At 44.4% G+C, this 22,720-nt stretch overlaps 2 protein-coding genes across 8 annotated transcripts in view; one reads left to right on the forward strand and one right to left on the reverse strand.

Moving 5' to 3' along the window:
- LOC306912545 (zinc finger and BTB domain-containing protein 41-like) lies at positions 1–17,700 on the reverse strand. 7 transcript variants are annotated; one of them, XM_079488846.1, is made up of 14 exons: positions 17,574–17,700; positions 13,383–14,486; positions 12,875–13,060; positions 10,159–10,366; positions 9,683–9,752; positions 9,176–9,323; positions 6,690–6,819; positions 5,229–5,324; positions 4,208–4,314; positions 3,960–4,065; positions 3,536–3,624; positions 2,907–3,036; positions 2,110–2,388; positions 1–1,597 (listed from the first exon to the last, which is right to left on the reverse strand). In XM_079488846.1, the coding sequence occupies exons 2-14, from the start codon at positions 14,452–14,454 to the stop codon at positions 1,321–1,323; spliced, it is 2,898 nt and encodes a 965-aa protein (XP_079344972.1). In that variant the 5' UTR covers positions 14,455–14,486; positions 17,574–17,700; the 3' UTR covers positions 1–1,320. The 7 variants fall into 7 exon arrangements, with proteins under 7 accessions (XP_079344972.1, XP_079344974.1, XP_079344973.1 ...); XM_079488848.1 differs by lacking the exon at positions 17,574–17,700 and adding an exon at positions 15,804–15,845 and having other exon boundaries at positions 2–1,597; XM_079488847.1 differs by lacking the exon at positions 17,574–17,700 and adding an exon at positions 15,458–15,731 and having other exon boundaries at positions 2–1,597.
- Positions 16,971–22,720, forward strand: part of LOC306912543 (protein crumbs homolog 1-like) — an 11,225-nt gene continuing 5,475 nt past the window's right edge. The window contains exons 1-3 of the mRNA XM_079488841.1: positions 16,971–17,194; positions 17,417–18,391; positions 21,418–21,968. Coding sequence (XP_079344967.1) covers positions 17,146–17,194; positions 17,417–18,391; positions 21,418–21,968 — 1,575 coding nt within the window. The 5' untranslated portion in view covers positions 16,971–17,145. The remainder of the gene's footprint in view (positions 17,195–17,416; positions 18,392–21,417; positions 21,969–22,720) is intronic.

Raw genomic sequence — 22,720 nt, forward strand, 5'->3', positions numbered from 1 at the left:
CACTTACATTGCTTTCAAAACAGTTCCAAGAGATTACAGAATCTGTAGGGTCCCAGTCCTCTACAGGTGGCCAATGTAACTTGATGAACATGGCTGAATACCGATACCTGTTTAACCAGTAACTTTGTACAGATTGGTGTGATGATTAAATTCACCTGGCTGAAGCTCGAGTAATGTTGTGCAAAGCAGCCAGGTAGAGGGCTTTTGTTCCACACCCCTGCAAACCATTTAGATACATATATTCAGATAAAACAGCAGAAAGGTTAAATTGTTTTACTGTGTGTAGTAGGTTCTTGATTTTATATCATTACAATTGAATGAAACTGTACAAAATACATGTAATTCATGAAGGTATAAAATGACCCTTTGTCAGTCAAAATACAAATATGAAAACAATGCATAAGGTCAGGTACAAAACCAACAACCTTTTTGATTCACACACAGCACTGGACAGTACACAACTCTACATTACATTTTAAGGCCTCAAACATAAGATTAATCTGTTATTTTTAATAAATTAAATATTTATACAATCCCCACTTATAAGCTAAAACCAATTACTATTTTTAATAAATTAAATATTTATACAATCCCCACTTATAAAAAGCTAAAACCAATGTCAAATTACCAGATTTATTTTCTCTCCTTCATTATTATTATTTTACATTGTATTATATTATAATTACATTAGGCTACATTGCAATAACTTACAACGATTTCCTTGAGTTTATGTACTGATCGTATTCACTCATTTCAACTCTTACATACTGGTTTAATTGATAAAAAATTATCAATTTAATATATCGTCTATGTTGGGTGGAAACCTCATATCGTATGTCCAAAACAGTTGCTTTTCAGGATATTCAAACATAACAAAAGTAGCAGATCGACAAGCTTAACATGCATTGTTAAAATATGGAGATATAAGAGGTTTCTGCCTGACAGCAACGAGCTACAGTATAAACATGTATTTGCATTCATTGTGATATGTTAATTTTAGCCTTTAATAGCCTACAAAAACATGTACACACAAAACAAAGCAAAGAGTGTCAGCGGTGGCCTAAAGGTTAGGAGGACTGAAAGGTTCTTGTTTCAATCCCTCAGACCAGCAGGAGTGGGGAAGTGAATGGTCACTGGCTGCTCACCCCTCCCTCAACACCGCTGAAGCGCCCTTGAGCAAGGCACTGCAGGATGTTTCTGAAAAAGAGCACTCGTGCTCGGCATACCTACCATGGGTAAATCTAGGAGTAAAAGAAAAATTTTGTTCACGTTACCGATACATGCAACGCGTTTCCATTCCACTTGGTTTGACTGAGGACGTCAGTGAGTGGGTTCAGGGTTGGAGATGTTCTGCACAGAGGAGCCGGGTTCCAGGCCCAGTAACGCCCCCAGGTAGGATGGTTCCCTGGGGTCCAGCATCTGGTCGGGTCTGACTGGGTGGACGATGTTGGTGGGCTGGGGCGTCAGGGTGTACTTCTCCAGGAAGGCCAGGTCTGTTGCAGCCTGGTAGCTGCTAGGTGTCGCTGTCTGCTGCTGCTGCTGTCCCTGGGTCTGCATGGTCAGCACACTGGGTGGTTTTGGAGGAGGGCCATGGTTACTAGTAGTATAGTATAGAAAAAACAATAACTAGAATTCACAAAACATTTTAGTTAACTGAAAAAAAACGATAACTAACTGCAACTGTATTGTTTACAAAACTAGCAAAAACTACTCAAATCTGAGAGAAAATGTACTTAGTTTTAGCCTTTCACATAAAACCCTTGGGTGGATATGAAATATTATCTTCCGATATTTTTTGGGTTTTGACAGTTATAAGCCCTGTTGTGAAAAGTCTACAAGCTCACGCATCGCATTGTAACACGTTAGCTTGCAGATCCGTTATTTTCACAATCTTAGCCCTGTCCACCCCATATTAAAATAAAAAACACTCAAATAAATACTACTGTAACTATACTAAAACAGAGCCTTTTCACAAAAATTAAAACTAAACTTCCAAACCCATTTAAAACAACAAAACAAATTACAACTAAACTGAAATTATACATGAAAAGTCAGAACTAAACCAAAAAAATTATAATAACAAATAAATGCACTAGCTATAATAATAACCTTGAGGAGGAGGACAGAGGAACCCTGTGGCCACTCAGGTCACCCTGCCCGGCTGTGACTCCTGCCATCTGCACAGGCACCAGGGTCACAGGCACGCAGATGCTCGCCGAGGTGGCCGCGCTGGGGACGACCGGCTTGGCTTCTGCCCGGTATGCCTTTGACGTTTCCTTATAAGGCAGAGACACCATTTTGTCCTCGTCGAGCACCCCAAGAGGCTGCTGCTGCTCAGTGAACTTGGCACTGTGCACGTGGTCCATGTGGTACTTCAGCTTGTCTTTCCTTTAAAACATAAAAATGTAAGCCGAGTTACATTCTTTACAGGCCATTTTATTCTAGTTATTTAGTTAATTAGTAAATTTAGGGCATAAAGCTCGTATTATTTTTTTAACTTTTTTTTAACTTTTGCTATTTTTTTTACTTTAGGCTCAATGTTTGTATTTGTATTTTATCTCATACTCACTGTATTTGTTGTCCCGTGTTTTGTTGTTTTTTGGCAAATTAAAGCCGTACTTGATCATACGATATTGTCAAACAAACGTAGCAGATCCACAAGCTTGAAACTCGTCGCTTGGTGCCACATTTTGAGCTTGTAGATATGCTAATGCTTCTTTTGCTATTTTTGTATTTGTATTTTATCTCATACTCACTGTATTTGTTGCACATTTCTATTATTATCGTGTACCGTGTTTTGTTGTTTTTAAGGTGTTTTGGTCTCGTCTCGGCCAGTTCACACATGCGAGGTCTCGAACGTGAATGTGAGTCTTGTGGTTAAATCAAGGTTACATACAGATACATACCTTTTAAAGGTGGCACTGCAGTGGGGACAGTTGAAGGGACGGGCGTCCGAGTGAATGACCATGTGTTTGGTCAGGGTCTTCTTGATGCGGAACGTCTGCTGGCACTCTGTACATTTGTAGGGTTTCTCTCCTTTTAAAGGAACCAAACAGAATAAGCCTCTCATGCTGCCAGCAGTACTGTACTGTACTGTACTGTACTGTACTGTACTGTACTGTACTGTACTGTACTGTACTGTACTGTACTGTACTGTAGGTGTCTATGTATGTACAGTATATTGTGATCTAGTCTACGGCCATCATTAAATGAATATCGTTGCTGTCGGGTAGAAACCTGGTATGTCCAAAACTATACTTTTCAGGTAATGTCAAAATAATGTGTGTTCCAATATCATTTATAATCAAAGAGGAAATTATTAATTATTAGTCTACAATCTACAAACTCTCTATCTAAAAGCTCACATTGTAGATCTTGTGACTTCTGTGTGACACTCTTGTATGACGATGTATCACATTAATTTAAAAATAAGTTAAAATATGGAGATACAAGGCTTCTAAACGGCAGCAACACTAATACACTATACCTCTACACAAATCAATAGAACTATTTTAATGGTGTATATTAGTTTTACCAGAGTGGGTCCTGAAGTGCATTTCCAAACTGGACTTTCCTTTGAATTCTTTCTTGCAAACCTCACACTGATGCACAGCCGTTTTATACCTGCAGACACAGTTAACATTTGCTCAAATTCAGTATATACAGTACATGTAATGCCTTTAAATACCAGATCAGATTGTTAGTTCATAGTAGCAAATAAGCAGTGGTGGAAAAAGTACTCACAATTTTTACTTGAGTAAAAGTATCAATACTGCAATATAGAACTACTCTGTTACAAGTAATGCGTTGCATTAAGCTTAGACGACTGTACACGACTGTAACTCTGAGAGTGTACGAATGGAAACAAAATGACCCTTACAGGTCCTTGAAATTAAGAGAACCACAGAGAAATTATTTAATAAATGGTAGATAAAGCCTTGGCTTATATGAAAACATACTTCTGCCACACTTTCTCCCCCAAGTGAACACTTTTGTAGTGCACAGTCAGATGATCGTGGCGCCTGAAGCACTTTCCACACTCTTCACACTGGTGCGCTTTCTCCCCTGCACGTAAAAACATCTAATGAAACATGACCCGTTTGACTCAGTGTAATCATGCAACAGCGAAGTGCTTTCTCCCCAGTGTAATTATGCAACAACAAAGTGGTTTCTCCTCAGTGTAACTATGCAACAACAAGGCCGTTACCAGAGTGTATTTTCTGGTGTTTGGTCAGGTGATCATGGCGAATGAAGGTTTTCCCACACTCGTCACACTCGTAGCGTTTGTCATCGTGGTGGACTCGTAGATGGAGCCTGTCAGAACGGAAAGAGAAAGCGTGTTTACAGTATGATTAAAGGACTGATATTTATGATGACACCATATTATGCAGACAGACAGACACACACCCATATACGATAATACAGTTGGGTGCCACCGATATTGTCCCTTATCATTTGACCCATTTAGGCCTGACCTCAAAATTTAAAAAAAAATCCTTCTAAATCCTCCAGTTTTCTGAAATAAATATTTTCACGATTTTTCAAAAATAGCAGACCTACAAGCTCGTAGCGCGCCACTCGGTGGCGCGCTATGAGCTTGTAGATCTGCTTTTTTTCAATAGCTAAATTATAACAATGTTTAAAACACCAAAAGGGGTTCCCGCCAAAAATGGGTTAACTGTCCTTTTGCGCAGATCACGCAAACCTCAGCAAAAAGAAAAGGACAATATCGATGGCCTCCAACTGTATCTCATACACCATGCCAATCATGGGCTGTTCAAACTGCAAAGGCCCAGGCAAGACCCTAAATCTCCTTTGGTTGTTGGTACCTTATTTTTACTCCCTCCCTGTACATAAAATGGTAAATGGTGCATTTATATAGCGCTTTTATCCAAAGTGCTTTACATAGATTGGCGGAGGAAACCATGCAAGGCAACCTGCACATCAGGAGCAATTCTAGGTGTTCAGAGTCTTGCTCAAGGACACTTCGACACCAACTCTGGAGGAGCCCGGGATCGAACTGCCGGCCGCTCTACCGCTCTACCCGGCCACTCTACCCCTGAGTCACTGCCGCCCCGATTACTACCGGTTACTTCCTCTAATTATATATATTTTTTGTAATTATTTTATTTTTGAAGCTTAGACATATTTGTCTCTACTCATATCTGTATGACTGTCCGAGCTGCTAATGACTACTGAATTCAGGCAATCCACACTTTTCAACCCACCTATAGGAGCTGCCATGGCGAAAGCTCTGTCCACAAATACTGCACAGATGTGGCTTCTCACCACTGTGTATCCGCAAGTGCTCCCTCAGTGTTGTCCTATGGAAATGGAGTGTGAAAGTAATTTATTTATTATATTTATTATGCATCTGCCCTTTCACTGCAACTCATGCTTAGTTTCCAACTTAAACTGCCATTAACTTAGACCTTAGTAGGACAAAAACCTAAACATACAATCTGGTGCCCAAGTAAAGGAAGAACTTGAATAAATTAACAAATGCATCTGCTTCCATACAGGCATACTGCATGATACAATTAAGCGTTTACCTTACTACCATCCATCCATCCATCAAGAAGAGAGGAAATGTGTCTATGAAAGAGTGTTATTGGAGCACAGATAGCAGGAGCTTCAGATACAAAGGTTGTTCGACTGGCTAGAGTTTCAGTAGGAACAGTTACTAAACGTGATCTATGGGAAACACATCAGTAAATAGACATTGTGGTTGAAAGTCTACATTCAATGACTGATGCTCATGGATTAGTGTGATATGTAAGAAGGAAAATCACACCCGTGTGAACTGAGTGGTGCAATTTTTCTTTTTTATATAATTTTTATCCCACGATTTTGCAGCCCAGTTTTTTCACCCAGTGCCAATTATTTAATGTCATCCTGGGCACTACACTTCCTCTGTCAACCTGGGGGGGCAGCGGACCGACCTCATGCCTCCTTCTATGCATGAGGAGTCCAAGCTGCTTCTTTTCACCTGACAGGGGGGGAATTTCCCTGGCCGGACGTAGCGCGTGGAAGGAACACGTTATTCCAACCAGTTCCTTTCCCCTCCATCAGGCGCCCCGGCTGGCCAGAGGGAGGTAGTTTTAGAGACCAGGATTACTGCATGTTTTTGTGAGGGTACCTACCCTAGGGGACACGGGGAGAACATGCAAACTCCACACAGAAAGGCCCTTTCGCCAACCCCACCTCGGGTATGGGCACTGATGATGCGGAGGAGGGAACATGCCCCCAGCGGGAATCGAACCCAGGACCTTCTAGCTGTGAGGCGACAGCACTACTGACTGTGCCCCCTGGATAATGGGTCACTGATGATGTCTGTGTAACACTGCGACACGGCGGTGCGTGCTCGCAGGCAGCCTGTCACTTCTCCATGACAGAGGAAACAGCGCAAAATGTGTTTTTCCTTTGTGGGTTGTGGCAACAGAAAAACAACATGGAAATATAGGTCTTACGGATTACTCTATTTGCAAACTAACTCATTAGGTTACTCCGTTACCAAAAAAAGTATTCTCATTATATAACGCCGCTATTTTTAACGCTGTTACACCCACCACTGGGTTATATGAAGATAGGTTGAAAATGGATGAAGGGCTCTTTTAAGTGTTTAAATTAAGCAATATGGTGTGCTTATGCTGAGATTGTGGGACAAGTGATTCCCATCCCACGCTTACCTTTCCCTTACAGATTTCCCACAGATGAAGCAGGTCCATTTTCTTTTGCCTCCATGTGTGCACTCTATATGCCTCTTTCTGTTGCCCGTGTCATTGAACTGCCGGCCACAGATCTCACAGGGGAACGGACCTGGAAATGAGCACACAGATCCAGGGTCAAAGTTCTCAAGCAAACATCCAATACCAACAACGTGGTACACACACACACACACACACACACACACACACACACACACACACACACACACACACACACACACACACACACACACACACACACACACACACACACACACACACACACACACACACACACACACACACACACACACACACACACACACACACACACACACACACACACACACACACACACACACACACACACACACACACACACACACACACACACACACACACACACACACACACACACACACACAAAGCAGTAAACATGGGGGGGGGGGGGGGGGCATCGCATTTATCAACTTTTCGCTGAGCGCCTCACAAGGCTATTGGATTTGTGCTTCGACTTTGCACAATGCACGTACATTGTGTAAGTAAGAGCTGATCTACAGGCTGACAAAGTGTCCCATCTGTGGTCTTGTACATCGCATAAAGCATAATGTATAGCTTATCTGCACGATACACCATCGCCGCATCATCATGGCATGGCATAATGTAATCCGGGCAAAGTACTGTAGGCTACCAGAGAATAAATTGGTGTTTAATACTAGATTGATTGCAGCTGCTCATCAATGCAATTAAACTGCAAAGCCGTTATGTTTCATGACGTTTTGTTATAGCCTATAAAAGTTTAAGGGGATAGGATGGACGTTATAGCGATAATAGCGTATTCTTGGGACTGTGCGTGTGTGTGTGTGTGTGTGTGTGTGTGTGTGTGTGTGTGTGTGTGTGTGTGTGTGTGTGTGTGTGTGTGTGTGTGTGTGTGTGTGTGTGTGTGTGTGTGTGTGCGTGCGTGCGTGCGTGCGTGCGTGCGTGCGTGCGTGCGTGCGTGCGTGTGATCACTGAACAGCGGGCTGACGGCATTGCGTCCTCTCTCTCCTCCACTGTCTTTCTGTGAGTCCCCCGATGCACTGTAGCCTACAGTAGCATGATTTAGCAATCCAGATACATATAGGCAATAGAGTGTCGCAGTCCCGCCCCCTTTCATGATGACGCCAGGCACAGGAAATGATTCCCAATGCATTTTTCCCATAGACATTTCAAAAAGTATTAATTTAAAGACGGTTACGCCGCGGACGAAGCCAACTCGAGTTGTGACAACTCATGACAACCAAACAAATAATTACAAAGAAAAACAACAAAAAAAGTGTTGTAACCTGCCGTTTTTTTCTTCTTTCTAATTATTTGTTCGGCCCAAAAAATTGTGTTTGTTGTCATGATTTGTCACGACAAGAGTTGGCTTTGTACGAGGCTTAAAAGGTCTTTAAAAAAATTGTTTTGAAATGTCTATGAGGAAAATGAACGGGGAAACATTTCCTGGGCCCTGGTAGGGGGTGGGACTGCGACGCTCTATAGGCTAGCCTATATCAAACATGTTTGAAAATTATCAGAGTGGCCTGGGCTGTGGCTCAGCGGTCCAGGCACCTTGGCTGGTAATCCAGTCTGGCAGTGCATGTGCCGTGGGTTCGTTCGACCCCCGACCCCGACGGCCTTTACTGCATGTCACCCCCCCATCTCTCTCCCCATTTCCTGTCAGCCTACTGTCTATCCCTCCATAAAAAATAAAGGCGAAAGCCACAAAAAAAAAACATAACATTTTCTTTTTTTTAAGAAAATTATCAGAGTGATCATCAACTCGGGACGGTTGGATCTTTGAACACTCACAGATCAGGGGGATCATCATCACTGCTGCTGCTCCACGTTTTTTTTGTGGATTTCGGATCTGCAAAATGCACAAAATAACGCGCTCTATGTGCAAACTCCTCGGCGCGCCTTGGATATGAGCGCCTTGGAGTTGGAGCGCCTTGGAAATGAGCATGCTCAGAAAGACCAGAATGAATTAAAATCCGAATGAGAGTATACATGAGTCCAATTTTCTTTCAATCGCATTCAACGTCGGAATGAATGGGCTGCCAATGGGAAGTTGCACCTTGTTAGCACCTTGCTATTAACTTATATGGTAAGATGGCCGCGGTCTGCATATGGTCCATTGGAGCCAACCCAGGCTCCCATAGGAACCCAGGAGGGGAAAGAAGCGTACCACCTATGTAGACGTGCTGCGGCGCGACAGCTTGGCTGACAACACTGCAGAGCTCAAGAACCTGATGTTGGATAGGAAATTGTGGAGGGCAGCGATCCAGGAATCCCGAGTTGGTGTTGGCTAGACCTCACTCTCGCAACTAACTGACTAACTAACTAATAGTCACCAGCCAAAAAGAAACCCAACAGAACAGACAACAATAAATATCTCTAAACAACCAACTAAACTAAATTAAGTCGTAACAGTTCCACTGACTCACCTAAATGGTACTTCTCTTGGTGCTTCAGCCTGGCAAACCTGGACTTGAAGTATTCGTCACAGAAAGTACATTTGAAGGGCCGGTCTTGGCTGTGCAGAATCATGTGTTCCTCCAAATGAGGCCTGCGTGTGAAGGTCTTAAGACATATCTGGGAAGAGACGATGAACAGAACAGGGAGAGGGAATTAACCAATTAAGCCCCACAGTATATAGTGCAGTTTTTCGTCGTACGGCAAATACCGAAAATAGTCAATCCACAAGCTCATGATGTGGCGCATCGTGTTGTAAGGTTGTAGATCAGATAATTTTACTATTTATGATTATATTTTATAATATAATATATATTGTTTTATGTTGATTAAAAACAGGGAGGCCAAGATTAAACAGCAAATGACTAAAAGTCAAAACAAAGTCTCATTTCGCTGACAAAGAGCATTGTCAATAGCAATAAAACATGAATGTGTGAACCAACTCCATTGTACACAGTCTCGATTGAAAGCAGTCTTACAGCACACTTCCAGCCTTCACTCTTCTTCTTCCTCATGGTAAGAAACTCCTGGATGTGGTCTGGATGGAACCTGGCAAAAATAAATAAATGACAATGCCATTTTGAGAGGTAATGGGCAACGTTAAACAGGGCTGTTGTGTAGCAATGATTCTCTCCCTTTTTGATTTCAAGGACACCCAGTTTGACTTGGGTCAGCCTACAAACCCCAGGACATTGATACCATTTATAGCATTGTATACATACCTATGTATGTATACCTGTCAAACTACTCAATGTTAAAGACGTGCACAGGCACAACACCAGAGGGAGCGCCACAAATCACATTCAACCCAAATTCAGCTAAAACAAGGGGTTCAATTTGTTTAACCCCTCCATTTGGGTCCTGACTATCATTCATTTAGCTGGACACATACAGTATAGAGAACCAGTGTTGTACAGTAACAGGGACTGCGAGAGGACATCGAGAGATGCCTGACCTGCGGACATGCTTGGCCAGGGTTTTCTTGCTGGCGTGGAGTTTGTTGCAGAAGGGACACTTGTGCTCCTTCTTTTGGAAGGGGACGTCACTGGCATGCTTCTTCTTGTGCACCGTCAGGTTGGACTTGGTGGAGTAGCGCTGGAGACACACGTCACACTGGAAGGGCTTCTCTCCTGTGTGCACCCGGGTGTGACTTTCATACTTCCCTGTGTACACACACACACACACACACACACACACACACACACACACACACACACACACACACACACACACACACACACACACACACACACACACACACACACACACACACACACACACACACACACACACACACACACACACACACACACACACACACACACACACACACACACACACACACACACACACACACACACACACACACACTTCAACCTACCGGTATTCCATTGATTGTGTATGATGCAAATATGTATTTATATTCTAAGCCAGGGTTCCACAATAGGCGGCCCGCGGGCCATTTGCGGCCCGCGGAGCGCCCCCTTGTGGCCCTTGTGGCAGATATACATGGCATTAAATGGGGGTCAGTAACCTATGCATGTCGAACTGGGTATCCTTTTCAAATGGGGTCTTGCCCTGAAAATTAATTTTCAGGGCAAGACCCCAAAATTAATTTTCAGGGCAAGACCTCGACCTCGCGCGTGCGGACTCGGCCCCCAGCCTGGTACCCTAGTCAAAAGGACAAGGTTAGATGTGCTTCATTGTTTTATTGCACGACACGTTTCGCCATCTAGGCTTCGTCAGGTGCTTTGCATGCAAAAGATCTACAAGCTCAAAATGCATCACACTGCGACATGTTTTGAGTTTGTAGATCAGCTATTTTTTGAGTGGTGTAAACCACTCCTACAACTGGCTTTGTTAGTGCAGAAAAAATGAGCATGGTTGCTATGTTCACCCTGTTCACCCGGGTGTGATTTCATTACGTCAGACATGATTTCATTACGTCAGACAGGCTATATAAGACCTTACACCACTCAGTTCACACGGGTGTGATTTTTACTATATGCATTGTGGCCCTCTGGAGTGAGTGTGGAATATACAGGAATGTGGCCCTCTCCATCATCAAAGTTGACCACCCCTGCCCTGTCCAATGTTTTGTTTTGTACTTGTGTTCTATATAATAGCACAGTAAAGATGATAATAATCTAATATGATGTGTGTAGTTCTTTATAGATCTAGCCTCTTAATTCTTATCTCAAAGTGCACCAGATTGAAGCATTTTCATCGCAAGTTTAAAAAAATAAATTGAGCCCAGGGGGGTAGCCCCCCCGGACCCCCCCTGGTGGGGCAGCACTAGCATTCCCTCAGTATTTTCTGAAGCCTGGCTACAGCCCTGGTGGGGGGTCACCGAAAATAATCTTGCATAGTGCCACCGGAGTCCTAGAACCATAGACATATATACATAGACGCCCCTTCCGGCTCTGAGGCGTGTGTCAAAATTGAAGGCACTATTTTCCCGACATTCCTTGCGAAGAATAGCGGAAGCAAAGCGGAAGCTTGTCAAGCTTCCGCGTGCGTAACATAAGTCCTGGAAAAGACGCGCTGTGATTGGCCAGTAGTCACTTGAGTGACAGCGAGAGACATGGAGGATTCACATGAGTGACGTCACTCGGGCAGCGACGCAGTCGCATTCAGCAAATGCCTTCAGCACTTCTAAATAAGAAAGCTGCGGAGAACTGTTGCTTTGTGTTCACTCTTTTAATGTTTTCTGTTAGTAATCTAATCCCCCCTGGCTCTGATGTTGTATTGTTAATAACTTTGTTGTTTGTGTTTGTTTGTTTGTCTTGTTTTGTAATGTATATTGTCATGACTGTTATAAAGATTTGTTAAAAAAAAAAAAAGCCTTCAGCACTGCACTTCCGCCTTCATTGGGATACACGTCGCTCCAATGAACTGCAGCGGCAAATGAGGCGTCTATGTATATATGTCTATGCCTAGAACTGCCACTGCCTGTTTGATTTAAAAACACAATATGAAATAAAAATGTGCCCCCTCAAACATCTCAACTGACTCTGACTCAAGGGAACCCTTGTGTTTATCCCAAATGAAGTTATGGGAGTGCCTTGGACCTCTTTTTGCATTCTTGAAGTTATGGGAGTCCTTGAAATTAAAAGGTTTGAGATTTTGAGAACCAATGCACCATCTTCTCTGTGAAGAGTAAGGTGCTGCCTAACAATCTAGCAATACGAGCTCTAACCCAGTGGGCCTACATATTAGGGGAGGGGATCAAACAAAAATAGTAATCAAGATAAGCAAGACATGAACACAGTTGAGCTGCATTTTAGCACTCTCTGGTGGACACGTTTGCAGAAATAGGTACATATTACATAACTACATATACATACCGGTACCTATATGCACACAAGCAGTGTTTATACAGTGTGTAGCTAAACTAATTAAGCATCAAAATAATCAAGCTCATCATCAATAAACAATCAATAGATTCCTACAGAACTGAATGAAAAAGAAAGTCAAATTTAGTAAAGGTGGGTTTAGATTATTTTTTTCTTTCTTAGTGTTAAATAGTTATATATGCTGAAATCATATCTTTGTGGGCGTCTCTCTCCTGTTTCGATAAAAATGTTTTCCCGACCTGAAATGTATTTTGTGTTTACTAAAGAGGTGGATGGAGATGGGGAGACAGCTGTGCCGTACTACTACTAACCCACCTGCACGGTCAAAGGTCTTGTCACATTTGGGGCACTTCAGAGTCTTCTTGCTGGACGTTTGGATGATGAGTGGAGCCAGACCTTCTGGGTACCCTGCAGCCTGACTGGAGCTCCCTGCAGCCGGACCACTGGCCTCTGCCTCACGCTCATCCTGCTCTGCCACTGCCAGGGTGCTTTTATGTTGGCCTGTCACAATTATAACATAATCACAATTATTTGACATAATCACAATTATTCTGCTTAATCATTTCCATTCATCTGTAGCTTAACTTCTTCTGTAAAATAACAAAAATTGCAGATCTGGAACCTTGCACCACATTGCGATGCAGCGAGTTGTGGGCTTATAGATTATAGATTTTTTCAGTTTTACTTTTTTTTTTTTTTTACTTTTTTGTCTGTTTGATTATAGGTACAGGGCATTGTCAGTCATTTCCTTGTACAGTATATTTGAGGCTATTTCAATGACAATTAATCGCCAACTAAGACTTCCTGATCATGCCAGCCCTACTTTTCTGTTGACCGGCCGTCTCTTCCTCATTCACATCCCGCTCTGCCTCCTCTTCCTCCTCCTCCTCTCCATCGTCTCTCAGGGTCGGGTTGGCCGTCTCCGTCACGTCTAGTTTGGGCTTCCGCTTTTGGACGACCGCTGGTCCTCCTGCTTCCTCCTCCTCCTCCTCTCTGGGTGACAGGGTGCTTGGCTTCTCTGCGTCGTCACTGTGGACGGGGTACTCTGTGTCGTCCCTCTTGTACTTGGCGGGTGCTCTCCTCTGGCGTGCCGACCTCCTCTGCGTCGTGGCCTCCCGCCGACTCGTCCCCTCATTCCTCCTCCCCTCTGGCGGCTGTGCGCCACCGTGACTCTTGGCCACATGGCTTTGGACTGACCTTTTGGAGGAGAACCTGCGGCTGCACAGGGAGCACTGAATACCCGACGACGACGGACTTCGGCCCTCTGTGGCTGCTGCTTCTGTGGTTACAGGTGGTGGTTCTTGCGTGGCGGTGGTGATGGTGCTGGTGTTTGGGGTCATCTCCACTTCAGGAGCCCCACTTGCCTCAGTCTGCTCCTGAGTCACCGGGCGCCAGGCGCCCCCGTCTCCGGCCAGTAACTTCAGCACATCCATCATGTCCAGGAAGCGAGCCGCCTCCGCCAGCGCCGGAAGTTCCGCCGGTGCGACAACACACTCTGAGGTGTACAGTAAGCCCAGCAGGTGCTGGAACACAGACTCGTCCACATGGTCTAGGGTCACTTGCTCTGCGGAGGGGTTCTTTGACAGTTCGGCGTGGAAGTAGCTACTCCCGTGTGCCAGCACCACCTTGTGGGCGCCGTAGAGTCTCCCACCGACGGACACAGACACGTCACAGAACCTCTGCCGGATCCTGTCCTCGTGCAGGAACTTGAGAAGCTTGTGGCCGTGCTGTGACATAGTCAGGCGCCGGTTGTGATTTGTGGATTCGTCGTGGACGATCTCGGATTTGGGGTTATCGGACGACGGCCCCCCTGTGTCATTTTTCGAGGTGGTTTCTCTGCTGGCACTGGCCTTGCTCCTCCGTTTCGGAGATTGATGGTTGGGTTTTCTCTTCATTGCTGCGTCTGGTGTCCTGTCATCAACTAGTCCTGATAAACAGAAGAGTAAAGTTGCTGACAACAAAATAGTGACATGTTTCTCAAATATATACTTTTTTTGTTGTTTTTTAAAGAAAAGAAAGAAAAGTTTGTTATTAAAACTTTAAAGCTCTACTAATAGTAGCCTAATCATTGCTGTACTCCCGGTCTCTTCAGGTCTTAAATTAATTTGGGGTGGGACACTAATTTCACTCAATTTCACCCATTCCTCAGGGTCAATTTTTATAGTGTTCCAATTCCAAATTTGTCTGCCATTGTTTTTGTTTCATCACTTCCATTCGCTCTCCTGATTGGATAAAGTTCATAAACATTTATTTTGTTTACTAAAGAGCTGCCCTAGTAAAAAAACATTCTTATAGCGTTTTCATATCCAATAGGATTCAATCCAAGGATAATTTGACATAGCCTATGGGTGGAGAGATGGGAAGACCCCTGTCACTGAGCAAATAATGAACAATGGGAATATTATGAGCTATTTTAAAATAAAATATATAAATTACAGCACCTTTCTGCACAATGGATGCACAATAGCGGGATAACGCGCTGTAATGAGTAGCGAGTACACGTGACACTGGATCCACAGCAAAGACATTGAATGATGCATGCAGTGCAATAAAGCTTATAAGTTCTAGGGATGTTGTGCCTAAAGGCTGAATAGATTACTGGTTATCATTAAAAACTAGCTAGACAGAGAGCTATTTGTAAATGTTTTTTCAACAACAAAAATGTTCAACAAAATACACATAGGCCTACACTTTATATGGTTACACTCTTGCAACACGCCGTGCTGACTCCCAAATCGCCCGTGAATGTTGCATTTATTCGCTCTCCACCTCAAGGACCCCTATGTGAAGAGCTGGGGCGGACGGGCCCCCCTCAGAGGAGAATGTTGACACACGACTAGAACTGCGACCCAACAAATCAACATGGATGGAACCTCGTTGTTTTCACTTGTAGGCTACCTATTCACGACAGGTTGCTTGCGTAACCCGGGCAATCCGCTATTATTGACCGAGAAATAGTTATTTCCTGAATATGTGTGTGTAGAACGCTCCTCGTTAACATTCTACGAGACATGTCGGAGACCAAAACAAGGCGTTTGCTCATTGACTGTTTCTGCTTTTATCTCCGAAAGCGTCAATGTAAATGGAGCAACAACCCACCCCCCCAATAAATTCATTAAATATATATAATGTTTCCTATAATAATCCTACTGCCTTCTGTGAAAATATACCTAGATAAGGGCAGACTAATACCCCATGATTAAAAATGAAGAATGTGCTGAAACGTATCGTAAATGGCACCTACTAGGTGAAACGCACGTTGGGTAATGTAGTCTTCTATACTGTTTGACAGCCCTAGGGCTCTGTATTGCAGCTCTACAATTTATCTTCTCCCCTTTTTTGTGAACACTGAACAGCAATAGGGACTAGGCTTTATACTAGCTATTATGGTTAGGTTATTATTTCAATGATTGGATTATAGCCTTCATTGTTGATCACATTTTAATCAATATTAAGAAAATGTAGATACTTTAATTTTTGTACTCCCTTTCTCACTCATGTTATTTTATCTATGCGTATGCCATAGTCTCTAGTCTGCTATGCATTTCATAGGCTGGTTAAATTAACACTCAAAGCCATGGCCATTCACTGTCAATGGCATTCAATGTTTGCGTTAACAACATTTTTGAGGGGCGCTAGCCCCTCCTATACATCTTTTCGTCCCGTTACGTGTCACATTTGCCATTGACAATGAAAGGAGAATTTACGTCATACGTGTCTGAACAAATCGACTTTTTGTGGCAACACAAACATTAAATGCCATTGACAATGAAAGGATACTTTACGTCATATGTGGACAATTATGTCAACATAAGTTGACAAATGAATTCATGAGGAAGTATATTAATTTTTTATTGGATGATGTAAGATGATAAGAGCGCCCCTGGCCCCTCACTTGATTTTTGTGTTTACACAAACCCTCAAAGCTGGACATAGGAGGGGCTCAATTATGCTATATAAATGTAAAAAATCACACTTGTGTGACGTGAGGGGTGCAATTATCATCATACATCATCATACATCACATTCCGTGCTCAGGCAATCAAATCATTTACGTGGTACAAACACACAAAGCTGGGCATAGGAGGGGCTAGCGCCTCTCAAAAATGTGTAATTCCCTCCTTCAGGTGAGACACCATGGCTACTACTGTCCATTATGTTACTACATTGAGGACTGTCCAGGAAAGATGTCTCAAAGTAACCCTCTGAACCCCTCCCTTTGACAGCACTCAATTAGTAACACACTGTAAGTGCATTAGCTTAATCCTCTCTATCTGCCTCGCACCGATCACACACAGTAAAACCCTGAGTGTTAACTGAACTCCACAGAGTGCACAAATGTACATAGGCCTATACTCTCTTTGGATTTACAGATCTGTCTGATCCCAATCCTCTCTGAGTAAAATGAGCACTAAACATTTTACTGTGGAGCATTAGACAGACAGACAGTGAAGACATGCATGGCGGAACAGAACTGAACATGGATTTGACATGTATTTACATATTTACTCTCTTCTCTACCACAGTGTGAGCAGAAATGGAGCCATAATCATACATCTATTCATTGGGAGGACTTGTCGAGGACAATGATAAAATTAAGCCTGTACATTTGGATTTCATGGTTGCTTTTTGCAGGTAATTTTGCCCCTCTTGGAATTCTAGTTGGCTACAGAATTTTACACCAGTAAACAGTATTGCGTGGCGAATATAGCTTTAAGTTTGTAGAGCTGCTATTTCCTCATTTTCTTTTCCAAATTGTAATTTGCTTTAGTAATGAGATGGCCAACATAGGTCACCACATTAGTGGTTCAAATGTGAATGTTTGAAATGACACTAATCAAATATTGATGTTTACAGGCACTCTCTCTGATGAGGAAATCAAAGGATGTGAACAGCAGCCGTGCCAAAACGGTGGCATATGTGAGAGCCAAAATGGAGGTTTCAGGTGCCTTTGCTCGGAGCGGAGCCAAGATGGCCGTCTGTATGGCGGGCAGACCTGCACAGTTGCACTCACGGGCTGCGACGGCGACTTGTGCGTAAACGGCGGGATGTGCTCTCCGCTGCTCGTCAACGATAAGCACACTCGCACGTGCGTTTGCCTTGCCGGCTTCACTGGCCCACAGTGCCAGACGCCCACGGCCTTCTCCTTTGAGACCAGAGGCTCCATGTACGTAGAGACCCCCCTTGCAGACGTGCAGGCCCCTCTCAACATCACGTTCAGCTTCAGGACGGGGCGGCCCGTCGGCACTCTGCTGCAGCGCAGAGCGGGCGCCGACGACCCGCACGTACTCGCCATCGAACTCAAAGACGGCCGTCTGCGCCTCACCAGCCTGACAGGTCAAGGGTCACGCAGGGCACTGGTGCAGGAGCTCCCAGGGGACGTGTCAAACAAAAAGTGGCACACGGTGGAAGCGGTGTTGGGCGGTGCCGTCAGCCGGATCAGGCTGCTCTGCACCGATGGCGACTGCGACATGCACGCCATCACAGAGACACGACAACTCCTCCCAGGCCCTGCCCTTGCCACCATGCCAGGTTCCCCCCTCCGCCAAAGCCTCCTCATAGGAGCAGCAGGGCTGGCTCAGGGGTCGGGCACATCGGTGGATGGACAAGGCGCTTTCCTGGGCTGCCTCAGGGATGTGCTGGTCGATTCACACCTGGTGGTGCCTGTGTCAGAAGAGTCACACGCCCAGGTGAACGTCACCTTGGGATGCAGTGACAAGGACAAGTGCGACGACAGCCCGTGTCAGAACCGGGGACGTTGCGTGAGTCAGGGATGGAGGAGCTACGCTTGCGAGTGCCAGAGACCATATGAGGGCCCCAACTGTACAGAGGGTAAGAACACACAATGTGAGCAGTATAAAAAGTGTGTTTGTATCTGTTTGTCTTTCTGTCTGTGTGTGGGGGGTGGGGGGTGAACACATACTGTGTGGAGCAGCAATTATCAACTGTTAAATGGACAGGACCCCATGTACAGTATGATTATCCATTAGCCAATTTAACTCATATGGTCCTTTTGATTTCATTTGTACTTAGAGTTAGAGACCTGTAAGGGCCTGTTTGGGTCCTTAATAATTTAGTTGGGGAGTTCTGGAACCTCCACAAGGACAATATTGAGAACCATAGCCGCAGAGAATACAAATTAAGCCAATTAATGTGCTTGAGAACCACTGCCCATAGCAGAATTAATAAAGTTGTTTGAAGTTGAAGTCAACCAGAAGGGTAGCCTCAGTACCCAGGCTTTTATTTTCGTTCACAATCAGCTCAAATACCAGAGAGGTAGTGTTGTGTTGCCAGATGATCAGAGAACTCCTACCGATACGTCTGGTGACAGAAATACAAGGTAGTTGCTAGGACAGCACTAAGCGAGAATGGCTGCTAACAAGCATTGGATAGGTTCTGTAATACGGTTTGTTTAATTTGAAGTAACTCTCCTATTTGTTTCCATCCAGTTATAGCTATAAAGTCTGAGAGACTGTCACCAGTTGAGACTGCGTTTACACAGATAGACTTAAAGGGACACTTCACCACTTCACCAGATCTTATTTTAATGATGTTTGGGAGACAAGAAACACTTTCCTGGGGTTTTAATGTGGGTAATATGTGTTTTTAGATATTTTAGTATTTGATCTAGCCCCCCGAACCCACCTCACCCCTGCCCACTTCGACAGGCTGGAATGGCTTAGGGTCGACGACAGAGTACAGCATCTTGCAGTGGGTCTGGTCCACAAGATTCGATACACCACCAAGATACCCATGTACCTGTCTAGATACTTCCTTAATGTTAACGAAGTCCACACCCACAACACCAGAGGGAGTGCAACGAACCATGTACAACCCAGATTCGGCACAAACAAGGGACTAAATTCTTTTCGCTCCTATGCCACCAAAATGTGGAACGCCCTACCAACTGTCATTAAGACATGCGAATCCCTTGACTCCTTCAAAACCGCTCTCAAAGGGCACCTACGGATGGCTGCAATTCGAAACTGGCCCCCGTAAAATCTGAATCCCCCCCCCCCCGCCCCCCCCTTTTTTCCCCTCACTGTATATATTTCTTTTCCCTTTTTACCTCCTTTTTGATGAATTCTTTTTTGATGAATTCCTGTTCTGTCTATAGAAGTGTCTATTTGTACGTCTCTAAATGTTTTGATGATTTGAACATGGTGGACCCTGTTGGAAACAAGTGTAATGCTTAATTGGGTCGTCCACTCACAGTTAACAGCCTTTGTATTGAGTTTGTGCTTGAAATGTACTGTAATTCTGCAAACTGTTAATAAATTCTTCAATCAATCAATCAATCAATCAAAGTGTCCGTGATGTCATGGACACTGGTCTCACTTCCTTCCTGGTCTACAATTACCATACACTCACCCCACCTTGTGGAGAGGGAGAGGGCTGTCTTACTGACACAACTTGTAGTCCAGGAAGGAAGGAAGACCAGTGTCCAACTGTTCATGACATCATGGACACTTTGAAATACTAAAATGTCTAAAAACACATATTACCCACATAAAAACCCCAGGAAGTGTTTCTTGTCTCCCAAACATCATTGAAATAAGATCTGGTTGCAAAAGGGGTGAAGTGTCCCTTTAAGACTTGAGTGAGTGAGTGAGTCTACCTAAGGGGGTAACACTCTATAGAAAGATAAAGATAGCCTATATACTTCAAAAGGAGCTTAACGACAATCAAAATAGAACAGCAGACGTTACCGCCACACCTGGGACAAGGCTTAAAGAAGCGTGGGATTCAGTAATGACACGTGTAAGCGATTCCCATGCCACTTGTCCATAAAAGGTCACCCCTAATAACTGTGATTGGCATGCTCGTGTAGCACGGATCGAGGGGACTTGTTTTGGTTCACGAGATAACCTGTTCCGTCCACCACAGCTTGTCAACTCGGTGCGCTCAATGGTGACGGCGCATTACTAGCAGCTATAAGTTAACCTGCATGGGCACACCTCATGAGCCTCAAGGCCTCGTATTCAAGTGAATCAATAACCTCTTAAACCCTATACTTGAGTCACCCAGGGCTCTATACTAGGCACCTTCTGTTTTAGCTCTACTATAAAATAGCGTATTTGACAAAAACGTATTTTTGTCAAATGTTTGCCCTAGAATGGAAACGAATCAAACGATATAGGGTTCATTTAAAAAGTCAGGCATTTGGTGTAAAACATTGCACATACGCAGTATGTTCAGTGAACCAAAATAAGCACTCATTAAACCACTTGTTTTTGGGGCGTAGCCGTAGCTGTCTTGGGAAATCCTTCTATGGTTATGGCTGAGTCATAGTGACATGAGCATGATGACGTGGTCTACCGGCCTGCTGGCTGGCCCTCCAATTGGACAATTTTAATAATATAGGATTATGATGTTTGAGGAGAGCTAGCCCCTCCTATGCCCAGTTTTCCAGGTTTGTGTGAACACAAACATTGGCTTGCTGATCACCCCATAGCGATGATTTGATAATTGATTGGCTGAGCAAAGTACATATTGAAGCTAAAAGTGAGGGCAAAAAAGTGAAGACGGAAAAGTGAGGATGCAAATTGTGATTGGCCCAGAATGAGATGATGTATGATGATAAGAGCACCCCTCATTTCACACGGGTGTGATTTTTTAATATTTATTATTTTATTGTTGTTTATTGTACCGCTGGACTGGTTTGCAAGATTAGCCACGGACACACAAACAGACTCTAGAAGATGCACCTTCTAGGAGGCTCGCAGCAACACCGTAATAATAATATTTACATGTTGCTTGTGTCTCTCTGTGCCCACTGCCCACCTTCTAGGAGGCTCGCAGCAACACCATAATAATAATATTGACATGTTGCTTGTGTCTCTCTGTGCCCATTGCAGAGTACATCACTGCCAGGTTTGGAAATGAAAACCTGGAAAGCTATGGGGTCTTTTCATTGGACGACCATCCTGGAAGCGATGTAACCGTATCCATGTTCATCCGCACCAGACAGTCCAGTGGCGTGCTTCTCGTCCTGGCCAACAGCACCAGCCAGTACCTCCGCCTGTGGCTCGAGCAGGGCAGGGTCAAAGTTCAGGTCAACACCTTTGAAAGCCTTCACGGCCAAAGTGTGATCAGCGACGGCCATTTCCACCTGCTGACAGTCAAGCTCCAAGGTGACACCACCTCCCTGTCCCAGTCAGCCCAAAGCCAGGGCTCGTTCCTCATCAGGCATGTCCAGGCCCATCCTGGGGACTTGGTTTACGTCGGGGGCCTGCCAGAGCCCAGGGCCTCTGCCGCGTTCGGCGGTTACTTCAAGGGCTGTGTCCAAGACCTGAGGATTAACAGCAAACGACTGCAGGTGTACCCCATAGCGACCTCAGTGGCCACCTACCGTCTGGAGCAGAGAGTGAACGTTGCCCAAGGATGCAGCAGCGACAACGCCTGCACCGTGAGTACTCACGTCCTTACAGACTGGGTGCTTTTTGTGGGATTGTGTGTGTGTGTGTGTGTGTGTGTGTGTGTGTGTGTGTGTGTGTGTATGTGTGTGTGTGTGTGTGTGTGTGTGTGTGTGTGTGTGTGTGTGTGGACACAAATATTATGTGGCGATAATGCAATGTCCTTTCTATTCTGATTCTGATTTTTCTGAGCTTCCACACTACTGTAGCTCAGTAGAAAAATGTCAGCACTTTACATGGGAGACCGGAGTTCAAATCAAGTTCAAAGAAGAGGAAAGTTACATACTCCAGCTTTAAAAAACAAAATAATAGTAATAACCAGTAAGACGCCCTGAGGGCGAGAAGCGCACTCGCCCCAAAAGGGCGAGAAGCGACCTCGCCCTAAAGGGCGTGCACGCATCCGCCTGGGTCATGGCAGACTGCTGGGCGAGAGCTGGTGCTTTGGCATGGGGGGTCAGATCAACATATGGAATGAATTATGTAAACTTAAATCCTTCCAGGATACAACGTGAGTGCTGGAATTATTTTCTACAGTCTGTATCTTCCAGAACCGTGCACCCGTGACATTATGACGTGGAATTACTCAACCGAGTGCTTGCTTTTGCTTTCTTCTTCATGAATTATGTACTGGCCATATATGGAGCGTGTCTTGAGTGTCCAGGGTTTGATGAGGACAGATCAACATATGGAATCTCAGAACAGGTCAGCTCCATATCTGGAGATCTAAGGGTGGCAGCGGGGGCAG

The sequence above is a fragment of the Electrona antarctica genome, assembly GCF_951216825.1.
Source record: "Electrona antarctica genome assembly, chromosome: 19".
Lineage (NCBI taxonomy): Eukaryota > Metazoa > Chordata > Actinopteri > Myctophiformes > Myctophidae > Electrona > Electrona antarctica.